A 14647-nucleotide genomic window follows, 5' to 3' on the forward strand; every position below is an offset into this window, starting at 1 on the left:
CTTGCTCCATCGGGTCCCTGTGACAGAGGAGACTACCGCACCGGGAAGCGGCTGAACATGCGGAAGGTCATTCCATACATTGCCAGTCAGTTTCGAAAAGACAGGATCTGGCTTCGAAGAACCAAGCCCAGCAAACGGCAGTATCAGATTTGTCTGGCGATTGACGACTCTTCCAGCATGGTAGACAACCATACCAAACAGGTAAGGAGGGGCGTGAGAACCAAGCCGGTTGTCCAGGAGAAGGATGTGACAACTCCGCCAACATAGGGCCTGAAGGGCAAGCCATGCATGATGGCGCAAATATTTGGATCCCTTGTTGTTCCTAGACTTGTCTGGCTACAGAGCACACCCGGCAGTGTTTATTAAGCACAGGATTGCTGAAACCATTGTCTGTTTCCTAGGGGATGCTATTTTTTTCTTAATACAGTGATTTTTATTTGGTATAAGCCAACAACTGACCTAAAATTCGGATGTTCTCCTGGGACAAGTCAGAACGTACCCTCTGAATCTGGTTCATACTCCATCTCCTTATATCTTTGGGTAGCTTATTACTAATTTTATTTTCTTAAAAATTCTAACACTACCTACCTTAGTAATAAAAACTAAATTAAATAATGTAGATATAAAATACTTAAGCTTAATGCTTTTTTAACTAATTTGTTCTAAAAATTGCTGTCATTTATGCAGGTGGTGATAAGATTTAAGTCTGGGGGTTTTGTTTGTTCATTTCATTCATTCCCTTGTCCTTTATATAGCCAGCCTGGCATACTGATAGGTTGTTTAAAAACAGACATGTGATCAGAAGAATGAAATAAACCTAAGACAGTCATTTCATTTACAAAGGGTAACTAGCTAGCTTGTCCAGTTTTTCATTTGTCATGCCTTTTTTTTTTTTCTTTTTTTCTTTTTTTTTTTTAAGATTTATTTATTTAATGTAGGGGAGTGCTCTGTCTGCATGTACACCTGCGTGCCAGAAGAGGGCATCAGGTCCTAGTATAGATGGTTGTGAGCCACCATGTGGTTGCCTGGAATTGAGCTCAGGACCTCTGGAAAAATTGACAATGCTCTTAACTGCTGAGCCATCTCTCCAGCCCCATTTGTTATGTCTTTAAAGTTCTGTCCTTGTAACTCCACAGCTTAGCTATGTGGGACTCAGAAAAAGAATGAGGAAGAAGTTACAGAAATGCCTCAAGCTCCCTGCTTTATTGTTTTCAGTGGGTACCTAAGAAGACTTTTATTTTCCACTTACTCATTAGCCTGAAACTTAGAGCCCACAAATTAGCAACTTTGCTTCCCCCAATCAATTAGACATGCTAGTAACCATTTGTAAATGAGTAACAGTTTCCTTCTTATTCCTTATTTCATGGGCTAGAATTTTACTTAGTTAAGTGTACAGGAGTGTTATATCCAAAATATTAATAATTTTGTTTTAAGGGATTTCAGGTTTTCTAGCTGACTTGATACTTAGTTTCTTTGGGCCTATCTTTAAATTGAATAGAATCTTTGAGCAGTAAAGCACAAAAGAAAAACAGAAAGCACATATTTTCCCTTTCCACTCAGGGAAAGAAAAATAGTAAGTAGGAAAATTTTGGGTTCTTCAGAACACTTAGAAAAATACAATATGCCTCTCTCCCTTTTCAAATTCATTCTTCCCCAGCACTTGAAGACCCCAAGTGTTCGCAGGGCTACACTCTGGGGCTCTTGATCGGGTTCACTGTCTCTGTCAGAGAAGTAAAAGGCAGGAAAGATCTCAAGGGCAACAGATGGTAACAGATAAATCAGGCATTGCAGACAGAACCAGCAGTTGAAGGAAGGCATTTATTGGGGGTGAGGAAACCTGCACACAGAGAAAGACCCTCTGCATGACAGAATGGGGACTCAGAAATCTGAAAAATCCTGCTAATAAAGTTTTCTCACTCTGTCCTGTAGTCTGACTCTTAGGACATGAGTTCAAACTGTTAAAGTTTAGTTACGTATAAAAGATTTTATGTAGGCTCTGCTTAAAGCACAGAGGACAGTCTGGGGGCACTGCAACCTGAGCTGGTTATATGACATTTTGGTACTATTGTTCACATGCTTGCCATACAAAAAATAATGTTTTCTGTGAAGTCTTAAGCAAATTGGTTTGGAGGAGTTTTGATGCCTTAATCTCATCTTTCTTCTTCATAGCTTGCATTTGAGTCACTGGCTGTGATTGGTAATGCTTTAGCCCTCCTGGAAGTGGGTCAGATCGCAGTGTGCAGGTAATGTTGCCTTTTAAAACTTTTTTTTTTTTTTTTTAACTTTATATATATGGGTGTTTTGCTTTTTTGTGTATCTGGGCACCATATGTGTACAATAAATACTCTTGGAGGCCATAAATGGTGTTCGATCCCCTGGAACTGGAGTTACAGATAGTTGTAGGCCACCACATGGTTGGTAGGATCCGAACCTGGGTCCTCTGGAAGAGATGCTCTTAACCGCTGGCCATCTCTCCATCCTCTGTAACTTTTGGGGGTTTTGTTTTTCAAGGCACTGTATCTTATGTGTAGCCCTGGCTGTCCTGGAACTTGCTTTGTAGACCAAACTGGCCTCCAGCTCCAGAGGCAGCCTGCCTCTGCCTCCTGAGTTGCTGGGATTAAAGATGTGGACTCCTGTTTCCAACCTTTACTGTTTTGATCACATGACTGAAAAAAAATCATGTTGTGTCTGGTTTTTCATTCCAAGCTTTGGAGAGTCAGTAAAGCTATTGCATCCATTCCACGAGCAGTTTAATGATTCTTCAGGGTCTCAGATTTTACGGCTCTGCAAATTCCAGCAAAGGAAGACTAAGATCGCTCAGGTACGCTGAGAAGTGCAGATGTGCTTTGCACCAGTCTAAAGCTTATGCTAAGGGACAGTAACTGCTAGGACCCCCCCCCCCCCACACCCCCCGCACTTGGAGGCCAAGAGGCCTCAAAGATCATTAACTTTAGCAGAGTTGAACATTTGATGTTTGAAAACCAAAGTTATTTGTCTAGTATCCCACTGGTCAGGTGGCTTTGGGCCTAGTCTCTCTCCTGTTAAGCCTAAAGACAAAGCTATGGGAAGTAAAGCTAGAGATTCCCTGAGGAACATGGAACAAGAGGCTTTCCTGCTCTTAGCTCTTGATCTCAATCTGCCTTCATTTTTGCTCATGTTGTCATCCTCTCTTCTTTGGAGTGACTTGTACAACACTAATAGAGCCACTAGCCAGTGACAGTCCTGTCTGTACTTGAGCGTGTCAGTGCTGCACAGTACAAAGACAGACCATAGGTCAGAAGCCTCAGGTCTCTGTAGTTATGAATGGGGTCTTAAGTAGAAATAATCTGTGTTGGTTCTGTTTAGTTTCTAGAATCTGTGGCCAAAATGTTTGTAGCTGCACAGAAGCTATCCCAGAACGTCAATCCAGGTGAGCCACAGTCTTCCTCTTTGGTAACAGATTGCTTCTCTATCTTTACGTTTTTTTCCGTGTCTCTGCGCGTTCTAATTTGTGAGCGTGTATGTGTGCAGATATGTGTGTGCAGAGAAGCCCGAGGTTGGCGGTGGAAGTCTTCCTCAATTGCTCCATTTATGTGCTTGTTCATCTGTTTATTTTTGAGAAAGAATCTTTCACTGAACTTACAGCTAGACTGGCCATGAAACCCCAGGTTTCCTTCTGTCTCCCAACACTGGGATTGCAGGCATGCGTCTGACCAAATGTGGTTGCTGAGTGTCTTAGGTCAACTCCTCATGCTTGCATAGGAAGCATTTTACCAAAGGAGTCACCTTCCAAGTCCCTCGAGCCCCCCATCACCTTTTAAAAAAAATATTTTCTATAGGAAAAAACATGAAGATTAAAATATTCTTTTTGTAAAGCTCTTCTTAAAAATAATTTATCTTATTTTATGTGCATTGGTGTGGGGGTGTTAGATCCCTTGGAACTGGAATTACACACAGTTGTGAGCTACCATATGGGTGCTGGGAATTGAACCTGGGTCCTTTGGAAGAGCAGACAGTGCTCTTAACCACTGAACCATCTTTCCAGACCCTAAAATACTCTCTATAGGAAAAAATGTAAAAAAGATACAATTGTTTATTCATTATTTATTCTGAACTCATTTTCAAGGCTTATAATTGATAAAGGCACTAGATATAAAGTAGATTAAGTTCAGAGGTTTTTGTTTGTTTGTTTTGGGGGGTTGGTTTTTTTGAGACAGGGTTTCTCTGTGTAGCCTTAGCTGTCCTGGATTCACTTTGTAGACGAGTCTGACCTTGAGCTCACAGTGATCCGCCTGCCTCTGCCTCCCTAGTGCTGGGATTAAAGACATGTGCCTACCTCACCTGCCTCTCATTTTATCGCCTTTGCTAGCCTCCTTATCTCTGTGGTTGTTGGAGTCCACAGAAGGTCATAGAACAATCTGTGGAGTCAACTCTTGCCTTCCGACACGTGAGTCTCAAGGAGTCAGCTTATGTTGTCAGTTAGACAGCAGATGCCTTTATCTGCTGAGCCTCCTGGGGTCCCACACATGCTTTACTTTTAACGTCAATTGCTTCACAGTCGGAGTTTATCTAAATTGGACCTTCCATTTGCTGTGCTGACCAATTGAGTGTCTTGTCTCTCCTGAGTAATGGGTCTGATCATAGGCTCTCTGTTCATGTGCAGAATGTGGCAATTCCAGTCCATCTCTAGAGAGCCCACAGGTGGTTTCCAATTGTTAAAAATGAGTCTTGTTCTTTCTCTTCCTCCTCTAATGTACGGCTTCTGCAGAGACTGCGCAGCTACTCCTCATAGTTTCTGATGGACGAGGCCTTTTCCTCGAAGGCAAAGACAGGGTCCTGGCAGCAGTCCAGGCTGCCCAGAATGCCAACATCTTCGTCATTTTTGTTGTGTTGGATAATCCCAGTTCTCGGGTGAGTGAGCACCAAAAGCTACAATTCTGCAGATGAATCACCTTGTATGGCCGCATCTCTGTCGTCCTGAGACACTGGTGCTCTGTGCAGTTCTTTATTCACACAGCCCTGCAATGGGAAAAGCATTCTTCCCAACACAGAAAGTCATGAGTAGGAGAGCAGAGATTCAGAGACTCAAAAAGCCCTCCCATGGAATATAGCTTCCCTCTATGAAAAGGAGAGCCATTGTCAGAGTGGGCCCTGAGCTCCTTTACGTAGAGACCAGCCTTTCCCATACCATCCCTGCAGGTTGCACTGATCCTGGCTGGAAAGATAGGTGTAGATTTCTCCATAGAGTGTAGAGACACTGTTGCAGGGACAGCAGACTTTCTGATTTGTTCCTCTTTTTGAACTGCTCCTTGTCCTAGAAGGGGCACTCAGAAAAAGCCACCTTCTTCATGAACATTCTCTTATGGAGGAATAAAAGTTCACAACTAACAAGGTCACTAGTAAGCTAGTCTAGGATCTGACTTAATTTCCCTTTTTCTTTTAAAATGTCTTTTGTTAACAGGATTCTATCTTGGACATTAAAGTACCAATATTTAAAGGGCCGGGAGAGATGCCCGAGATCCGATCCTACATGGAGGAGTTCCCGTTCCCGTTTTACACCATTCTTCGGGATGTGAATGCACTTCCAGAGACCCTCAGCGATGCCCTCAGGCAGTGGTTTGAGCTGGTGACAGCCTCTGACCACTCATAGAGCAGAGCAGGCTGTGTACAGCAGCTCTTTTAGACAACTGTCTGTGAGCTCAGTGCTCTGATACCACTTCATCTTGGACCTGATTCTTTTTTAATGTAATTTTTATTGCACTAAATATTTGTATTTACAGCACAGCAGAGCTTGGTGTGAGCTCTCGGGCTCCCTGCTGTGCTGGTGCAGGCCTTTCACAGCGGTGCAGGGCTCCCGACTAGATGGGATGCTTTCATAAAGCAATCAGTAAAGACGATCACAGAGCTACACACAACAATGAAGCAGCGTGCTGTGCCCTCCACAGTGGCTGCCTCAGGAGACTATGCAATAATAGAAGGTGATTCTCCCTGTTTCATTCTCTGACTGCCATAGTCCTTTGCTGTAATTTATTTCTCTAGCCACCCCCATCCCCAGTGTTAAGAGGAAGAATTATTCCTCGTACTGCTTTCAAAGCTACCCTGAGCCAGCCTCATCGTGGAAAGGAATAAAAGAATGCTGTGTCCACAAGAACTGAACAGCTCCATCTCCCCTCACTCACACAAGCACAGTAGTGTTAGGTTTTGTTTGCTTGGAGTGAGGTCAGTTTTACTTGGCCAGAAAGCAGTGTTTGAATACTTGAAATCATGTGCTGTGTTCTATTTAAATGTTGTTTGTAGGCATTGTGCTGTACAGCTGTTTCGATGTCTGTTTGCAGATTACACTGTGAAGTGTGCCGCCCTCATGTTGTGGTCATCAAAGTGTCCTAAAGCATGTACTTAAAGTTATATTATTTTTTATTCAAAAACGCTATGCAGCTTATATTCTAAAAACTATTAAAGAATTGTTAATCTTTGGTGATTTGGGGGTTTTTGTGTTTGTTTATAGACAAGGTTTCTCTGTATATCCCTGGCTATCCTGGAACTCACTCTGTAGACCAGGCTGGCCTGGAACTTACAGAGATCCACCTACCTCTGCCTCTCTTGAGTGCTGGGATCACAGGCCTGCATCACCACGCCTGGCTTCTTTTATTGACCTTACTGGAGTGTGAGGATTATGACAGGATTGTAAAGAGTGTGTTTGGAACTTGCTCCTATCTGTTAATCAGACCACACTAGCCCACAGCCTTGTAGCTTAATATGGTAAGGGTTCCTGCCTTACTGTCCAGTTCTGTGGCTGTGAGCTGCAGGCATGCAGGCTTTGCAGCAGAAGGAAAAGATTGAGTTTGCAGAACCACACAGTGTGCTGTAACAGTTCTGCTCTATGACATAACTCTTGTCCCATGTTGCATTGACTGCAGTTCTAATCTAGCCCACTGGGTAGCCCCTGAGGTTTGGGACAGAATTCTGATCAGCTTGGGTTGTTACATGAAAGGGGAATTGATGAGCTTTTAGTCTCTGCCGCAATAGCCCCAGCGACCCAGCCGCCAGATACCTAAGTGCTTTCTCATTGTTGCTGGTTTGGTTTTGTTTTTATGATTTATTTATTATGTATTCAGTGTTCTGCCTGCATGTACACCTGCATGCCAGAAGAGGGCAACCAGATAGATGGCTGTGAGCTACCATGAGGTTGCTGGAAATTGAAGTCAGGACCTTTGGAAGAACAGCCAGTGCTCTTAAACCTCTAAGCCATCTCTCCAGCCCCAAGGATTTTTTTTTTTTTTTTTTTTTTTTAATACTTATTTACCTATTTTATGTCTGAGTGCTCTGCTAGCATGTATGCCTGCAGGCCAGAAGAGGGCGTCAGATCACATTACAGATGGTTGTGAGCCACCATGTGGTTGCTGGGAATTGAAGTCAGGACCTCTGGAAGAACAGCCAGTGCTCTTAAGGGACAAGCAGCACAGTTGGCATGCTATCATAATAATCTTGTTCAGATAACCTTCCTGTTGCCATAGTCTCAAAATCATCTAATCAGAGCACCCTGTGAAGGTGGGCGTGGCGGTATAATACGTGCGCCCTTTTATCCCAGGTCTCCGCCGCCGCCTAGCCCCAGGGCTTGAAAGGCAGAGACAGGTGAACTCTTGAGTCCCAGGATTACATAATATCAAAAGAGCAGTAAGACTCTGCAGGTGCAGCAGGGCTGGTCTCTGGTGTTCTCAAGTAGTCATGGGTTGCATAATGACAAGATGTTGTCATTGTATAAGCACAGTCTGACACTTAAACAACTATAAGGTTAGTATACTCTCATGAGACCACCACCAAGTATCGTCATCCCGTTACCTGACAGTGACTCTACTCACATGTCCACTAGAGCTGCACTTGGGTAACAGATTTCAAATACACTGTTCCTTCTCAGCACTCTTAGTAAAGACATATCTTAAACCAGCTTTTGTTAGTCCGAGTAGACCTATAAGCTTAAGTTTTTTATCATCATATACAATAGATTCTATATAAGAGGTGAATCACATATACAGTATGTTGTAGCAAATACAACCTTAAATTTTTATCGTACAAAAATCCACACTAATACTAAATATTGGAGACTTGGTATTGCTTCCTTAGTCTAAAAAGGAGATCATTATAAACAGCTCACTAGGACTAAGAAGTTTTGCAATTGTTCTATGCCACATAGTCACCTGTGGTGAAGTCACATTGGTATGTACTCTTTAACTTTAGTAAACATGTCTACCAGCCACAGGCTGCTTACATCTTTATGGGGTCATCAGCCAAGACAGAAGAGAGCCACATTGTTGTGGTTTATGGCTTAGAGGTTAAGAGCATTGACTGCTCTTCTAGAAGTTCAATTCCCAGCAACCACACGGTGGCTCAAAATAATCTATAATGAGATCTGATGCCCTCTTCTGACCTGCAGTCTACATGCAGGCAGAACACTGTATACATAATAAATAAATCTTTTTTTAAAAAAGAAAAAAAAATGTTTTCAAGCCCGGTGTGGTGGCACACGCCTTTAATCCCAGCACTGTGGGAGGCAGGGGCAGGCGGATCACTGAGTTTGAGATCCTTGTCTACAAAGCAAGTCCAGGACAGCCAAGGCTACACAGAGAAACCCTGTCTTAGAAACAAACAACATGTTTTCTTAGTAGATCTGTATTTTTTTTAATGACTAAGAATTGATCCAAGTTACATGTATATATCCTAAACGAGTGGAATCACATATACACCCATATTTTTTTTTAAATTATAAGCCTTTTGTGATAAGTTTAAAGCCAAATTTTGTTACAAATTTTATAGATCTTTTAACCATATCTAAGAAGCAACTAGCAGATCCTGGAAAAAAAAAGTTTCCAGCATCATCTTAGATTTTTTTTTTTTTTTTTTTTTTTTTTAAAGCAGCACAGAGAGAAATCATAGAAATATCTCAGGCTGGAGCCAGGAAAGTACAGGATAGAAGAACCAGTAAGTATCTTTAGTGGAGAGACCCATACAGGTATAGTAAGTCAGAGCAGAGGGAGAGAATCCAGGCTGCAGTTCCTGGGGGGGATGGAGGGAGAGAGCAGGAGAGAAGACGTGTCCACCAGAGTACAGCAGGCCAGAGGCTCAGACACAGGCTGCGCTAGCCAGACAAGCACAGGAATTGCATGGAGGGCACAGCTGGCCAGATGGAAGCAACAGTTGAAGACTCAGACTCTAGATTTGGAATCAGGTTCGCATATAATCCATACACACCTTCAGAGACTTGGTCCAGCGGGGATGCTGCAGGTGACAGCAGGGTTGTGCTGGGTGTGTGCGTGCTGCAGCGGCTTATTTTGTTCTTTTGTGTCCTGCCTGCTGGGTCTCCTGCTCCCACTTTGGAACAAACAACCGTCAACCATAATTTAAAGGCAGTGTGTGTGGGAGACCAGACAAAAACAAGCAGGGCATGGTTCAGAGAAAAAAAATAGGGAATGGGGAATTTCTCTCCATTTCCCCGATTGTTGGCAGTAGTTGTAGAGGCTGCTGGACAGCCATTTTAATTGATTATGTAAGGGTATTGAGGCCAGGTTTGACTGCAGAAGCAGATAAATTTAGAGGCCCTTAAGTTGGGTGCCAGGTAGAGGCCTGTGGGTAAGGAAGAGGGGACAGTCCAAGGTCTGAAGCCCAAGGTGTCCCCAGGACTTGGGGACCAAACAAGGAAATCAAGCTGATCAATGGATTGTCACTACACTAGACAGGGGTTAGGGCTGAGAACCACCCCACCCCTACACGCCAAAAAAAAAAAAAGCAGAGAAACTTCACTCAAGGGAAAGGGTCAACTGTAGCCTTAAAAACTGGCTGGGGGGCTGGAGAGATGGCTCGGAGGTTAAGAGCACTGACTATTCTTCCAAAGGTCCCTGAGTTCAATTCCCAGCAATCACATGGTGGCTCACCGCCATCTATAATGCCATCTGGGCCCTCTCTTCTGGTATGTGGGCAGACTACTGTATAAATCATAAATAAATCTTAAAAAAAAAAAAAACTGGCTGGGGGCACCTCTACCTCCAAAAATACCAGTGGTATACTGGATGCTCAACAGTCACTCCCCTGAATCCATGGAAGCACTGACACTGACAAAAGGGGAAACTTACCATCCCTCTTAGATGGGGTACCTAGCAACCAGTGAGCCATAAGGTGAGTCTGTTGCAGGTGGGCCAGACATAAACGATACAGTCCTAGTATAGCTTAGGGCCCCTCTCCCCAGGGAGTATTGTGCAGGTACCAGGATGTCTAGCCAAGTCACAAAACACGAATGTTACGGGTTTGCTGTGGAAGTACTCTGGCAGATGGTGCTCTCACAGATCACACCATGCAGCGGATCTCACTCGAGAGATTTATTGGAGGAGTTGAAAGGACGAGAGGTGGTGGGGGGGGGGGGGGGTTGTGGGGAGACAGCAAGAGAGAGACAGCAGGACAAGGTGGTGGGAACCTTTTTTGTTTTGTTTTTCGAGACCTGTTTCTCTGTGTAGCATGGCTGTCCTGGACTAACTTTGTAGACCAGGCTGGCCTCAAACTCACAGCAATGCATCTCCCAAGTGCTGGGATTAAAGGCATTCGCCGGCACCACCTGGCTGGTGGGGGCCTCTTAAAGAGATTTTGCTTTTAGTGGCTGGTGATGATGTGGCTGCTATTGCTGAGTCACTGAAGGCAGGCTAGGAGGAGCACCTCAAGATTGTGAACTGAAAAACGAACAAACAAACCTGTTTCTTCTTGTGGTTCAGCCTAGATCAAGAGGCAGAGCAAGAAACCAGCTGTCGGGGAGTAAACAGAAAGGAGGGACATTGAGTTGAGGGTATCTAAGACAGCATGGAGAAGGAGGAAAGGCTTTTTCCAACTACTTTTCCTTCTGGGACATTGGCTGAGTCAGAAGGTCAACCAGGTGCCTTCTCTGAGCTAGCAGGCTTTCACCACTGCATTTGGCTCCTGATGGAAGGGTTGGGATATTGTTTCCAAAACAGGAAGTAGCTGAGAGGTCTACATCCTGATGTAGAGGCAGCAGGAAGAGAGAACACTGGGCCTACCATGGGCTTTTGAAACCTCAAAGCCCACCCCCCAGTGACACACTTACTCTAATAGGGCTACACCTAATCCTCAAGTAGTGCCAGTCCCTGGTGACTAAGCGTTCAAATATATGAGTTTATGTGGGTCATTATTCAAACCACCACATTCCATGTATGTAATTTGGATTCAACTCTTTAAGGAAATGAAAAAATTCTTTAAAATAATGGTAAGATTAAAATGTTAATAAAGATAATAAAGTATGAGGTTATATTTTTGATAAAAAGGGTTTTTTAAATGCCCTTACTCCCAGCACTTGGGAAGCAGAGGCAGGCAGATCTCAGTGAGTTTGAGGCCAGCCTGGTCTACAAGTGAGTCCAGGACAGCCAAGACTACACAGAAACCTCTCGAAAAACAAAAACAAAAAAAAGTTCCCAAGAGAGTTTTAGATACTATAAGATAGAGACTTTGCCACAGGGCCAGTCAGCTATGGCTAGACTATGGACAGTCATGTAAACACTAAGTGGCGGGTGTCGTCCCATGGACCCACCATATCCAGGTAAAGAAAACAACACGACCCGAGAAGGAAGAAGCTCAGACTGTGACCATCCACTCAGACCAGCCTCACCTTCCAGGGACTACAGTGGGGACCATGAAGCCCCTTCCTCCTGTTGAACTCAAGAGTAATATTGGCCATGATGTTCCCTACAGGGTTACCCCAATGGCTGTATCTAAAAGTAATAGCTTTGTAAAAATAAATAAAAACTAAAAATTAAAATTAAAAACTCTGAGTTATTTATTGAGTTATTCCTAACTATATATTCAAATACCAGTTGGCTCTTACAAGCAATACATTTAAAAAGTGACTAAGGTAAGGCCCTCTGGTCCTGATCTTATCCTGATGTATCTGCTCAGGCACATTTTCAGTCCCTTAAACACCTTGAAAAGTCATGTCCACTTTGGCAGCACATTTGGGTCTTTCCATGGCTCAGATACATAACCAAATCTGCTGGTTGTATAGACAAAACAAATGTGACCAGGTTTCCTTGACTTACACCTGACAGTGATGTCACCATGGTTTTTTGTCTTTAAAAACGCTGTACCCTGAGGTTTGGAGATGAGAGATAATTTAAGGCAGAGCCTTTTCAGTCAATTTAGTAACACTGCATTGACTTTTAAAGTTTTTCGACTCAAAATATAAATCTTTGAGACAGGGGATATATGCCCATATGACAACACTGCTTGGGGCTAGTATGATTGTAGAGAAAAGAATGTACAAAATACCTGTTCTCTGTGCCCAATTTATAGACCCAGCACTAATTCAGAATTCCCATAAATATCTCCAGGTGATGTGGAGAGAAACAGCTCAGTGCCTTTCCAAGGGTCATAGGGGGTAAAAAATATATCCTAACAAGAAACTGTTGGATCTGCCAGACAACAACAAAAAGGCAAAATTTATAGCTCGATACTAGTCCAAGATAAAACAAGCCTGAACAGATTGTTCCGATCGCAAAAGACCCTGCAGTCAAAAAGATTACCAAGATGGCCAGGGAACAGTATGAATTACTTAATAAATGAATTTTTAGTCTAGTCGCTGGGAAAGAACTTAGATCCATATATAAATAATAACTTTCAGATGGAGTAAACATATTTAAAGAAAACTGGTCAGTATAATACAATTTTACAACACCTCTGAGTAGAGGATGAAATCATAAAGTTTCAAAAGAAACAAATGTTAACGTAGAGTTAAAGCTGTATATATAAATTACCCAAAGGCCACTGAGATGGCTCATACATTAAGGATACTTTGCCCCCATACTTGATGATACAAGCTCGATCCTCAAGACCCTGCATTAGAGAAAATTTGAAAAAGCACACGGGGATAGGCATCGCTTTTAATGCCTGAGAAAGTAAACACTGGAAATTAGAATTCTATGCGTCTGGAGCTGTTCTGAGCAGTGCATACGATACACCTGCGAGTGACAGGCTGTTTCGCTGTGCCGGTCAGAGATGAAACCATAATGGCGAGGGGGGGTCGGGGGTGGAGAGGTAGAACACAGCTGGGAAGTGTGTTAGGAGTGAAGGCATTTAGCAGGTGCTCAATGCTGCATAGCTGGGTATTTTTGGCTCTACGTTGATTTGAAACAGCACTACCTGGAAAATAATCTCGCAGTCACTAATCTGAGTTCTGAGCGTGTGGTGTGTAGGGCAAAGATAAAAAAGCGAGAGGCCCCATGAGTAGGGGAAGTTCACAGAGCAGAGCAGGCAGGGTCCTGCTGGAGGACAAGGCTTGCAGGATTCAAATTGAAGTTACTAGTTTAATGTCGGTCTTTTCAGCCATACACATCAAGGGTGCTCAAAATGCACACAATTTCTCCCCTCTAGTAAAACAATTACTAGCTCCTGTGTGACGTTCCTTACGTTCACAGCCCAGAACCACAGATACCAGGGGAAACCCGGCCTCTCCCGTTCGATTCCTAGGAACCAGGTTCGCCCACCCCCCCTACTTCCGCTTCCGTGTCCAGATAGCCCGGGCCACTTCCGCTCTTGCGCACCAGGCAGCTGCCTCCATAGGCAACATGGCTGCTTCCCGCTTACCTCCTGCGGCACTGACGCTGAAGCAGGTATCCGCGGCTCTCCTAGCCCCGCAGGCCCCCGGCGTATTCTTAACTGCATTGATTTAGGCCGGGGCTCCGCTCGTGTAGGGTTGACTCCGTCGTCTTTTGAGGCACTCGGCCCAAGGCGTGGGTCACCCCCGCCACCCCGGGTCTCAGCTTGCAGCCTCAGCCTCCGGAGGGCGGGAGTGATAAATGTGCACTCCCGAAGCAAACCTCCGGGATGAACCTTGATTTTTGTCTCGCTCTGTTTGGCATTGAGGACCAAAGGGACATCTCTGGTTACAGTTTGGGTGCCGAGTGGGAGGCAGCGGCTATGTGATTGTAATTTGCATTTCTCCTTCCCTGAGCAGTTCCTGAGAAGGCAGCAAGTTCTCCTCCTCTACAGAAAGATTTTGCGGGTGATTAGGCAAGTTCCAAGCGATGCTGACCGAAAATACCTTCAGGACTGGGCCAGGGAAGAATTTAAACGAAACAAAAGTGCCACAGAAGAGGTGAGAGTGAGACCACACTGGGGCCGCGGCTCCTTTGTCCTGTTGTGTTCTTGAACTTGTGAAAGTTTAGCGAACATCTTGGACTATGCCACTAAAGTGGCTCAATTTCGATCACTGCTGACTTCCCGCTGGTGTTTTTAAATTGTTACGCAGCAGCAGCTGGTTTCGTACAGTGTAGCCTAGCATCTGGCTTTTCACTTCCCACGACTGTTTTTTTTCTTGCATAAAGGTTTTTGGTGTAGGGGTTGAACGTGGAGCCTCGGGCATGGTAAGCCCACAGCCACAACCTGTAACCAACTGCGGTTAGTTCTTGAATGTAGTAGATAAAATAACAGAACTGTGCCGTGGTTAACCTGGTGATTCCCTTCCTTCCACAGGACACAATCCGGATGATGATGACTCAAGGCAAGATGCAGCTAAGGGAATTAGAAAGGACACTCGCTTTAGCCAAATCTTAACTGAGAGATGTTTTCAGATCCTCATGTGTTTTGCACAGGCCCAAAGCCACTGTCACGAAGCACCAGTAAA

The 14647-nt window shown here is 44.1% G+C and overlaps 2 protein-coding genes across 2 annotated transcripts in view; both read left to right on the forward strand.

The window, feature by feature from the left end:
* Mdn1 (midasin AAA ATPase 1) overlaps positions 1-5645 on the forward strand; it is a 127424-nt gene extending 121779 nt beyond the window's left edge. The window contains exons 97-102 of the mRNA XM_051161188.1: positions 27-201; positions 2170-2243; positions 2707-2821; positions 3346-3409; positions 4748-4890; positions 5441-5645. Coding sequence (XP_051017145.1) covers positions 27-201; positions 2170-2243; positions 2707-2821; positions 3346-3409; positions 4748-4890; positions 5441-5629 — 760 coding nt within the window. The 3' untranslated portion in view covers positions 5630-5645. The remainder of the gene's footprint in view (positions 1-26; positions 202-2169; positions 2244-2706; positions 2822-3345; positions 3410-4747; positions 4891-5440) is intronic.
* A 7870-nt stretch (positions 5646-13515) lies between these two features.
* Lyrm2 (LYR motif containing 2) lies at positions 13516-14647 on the forward strand. The gene is made up of 3 exons (XM_051161221.1): positions 13516-13634; positions 13979-14119; positions 14497-14647. Exons 1-3 carry the CDS (start codon positions 13590-13592, stop codon positions 14575-14577), a joined length of 267 nt encoding a protein of 88 aa, XP_051017178.1. The 5' UTR covers positions 13516-13589; the 3' UTR covers positions 14578-14647.

This window comes from Acomys russatus, chromosome 2, assembly GCF_903995435.1.
Source record: "Acomys russatus chromosome 2, mAcoRus1.1, whole genome shotgun sequence".
NCBI classification, from domain to species: domain Eukaryota; kingdom Metazoa; phylum Chordata; class Mammalia; order Rodentia; family Muridae; genus Acomys; species Acomys russatus.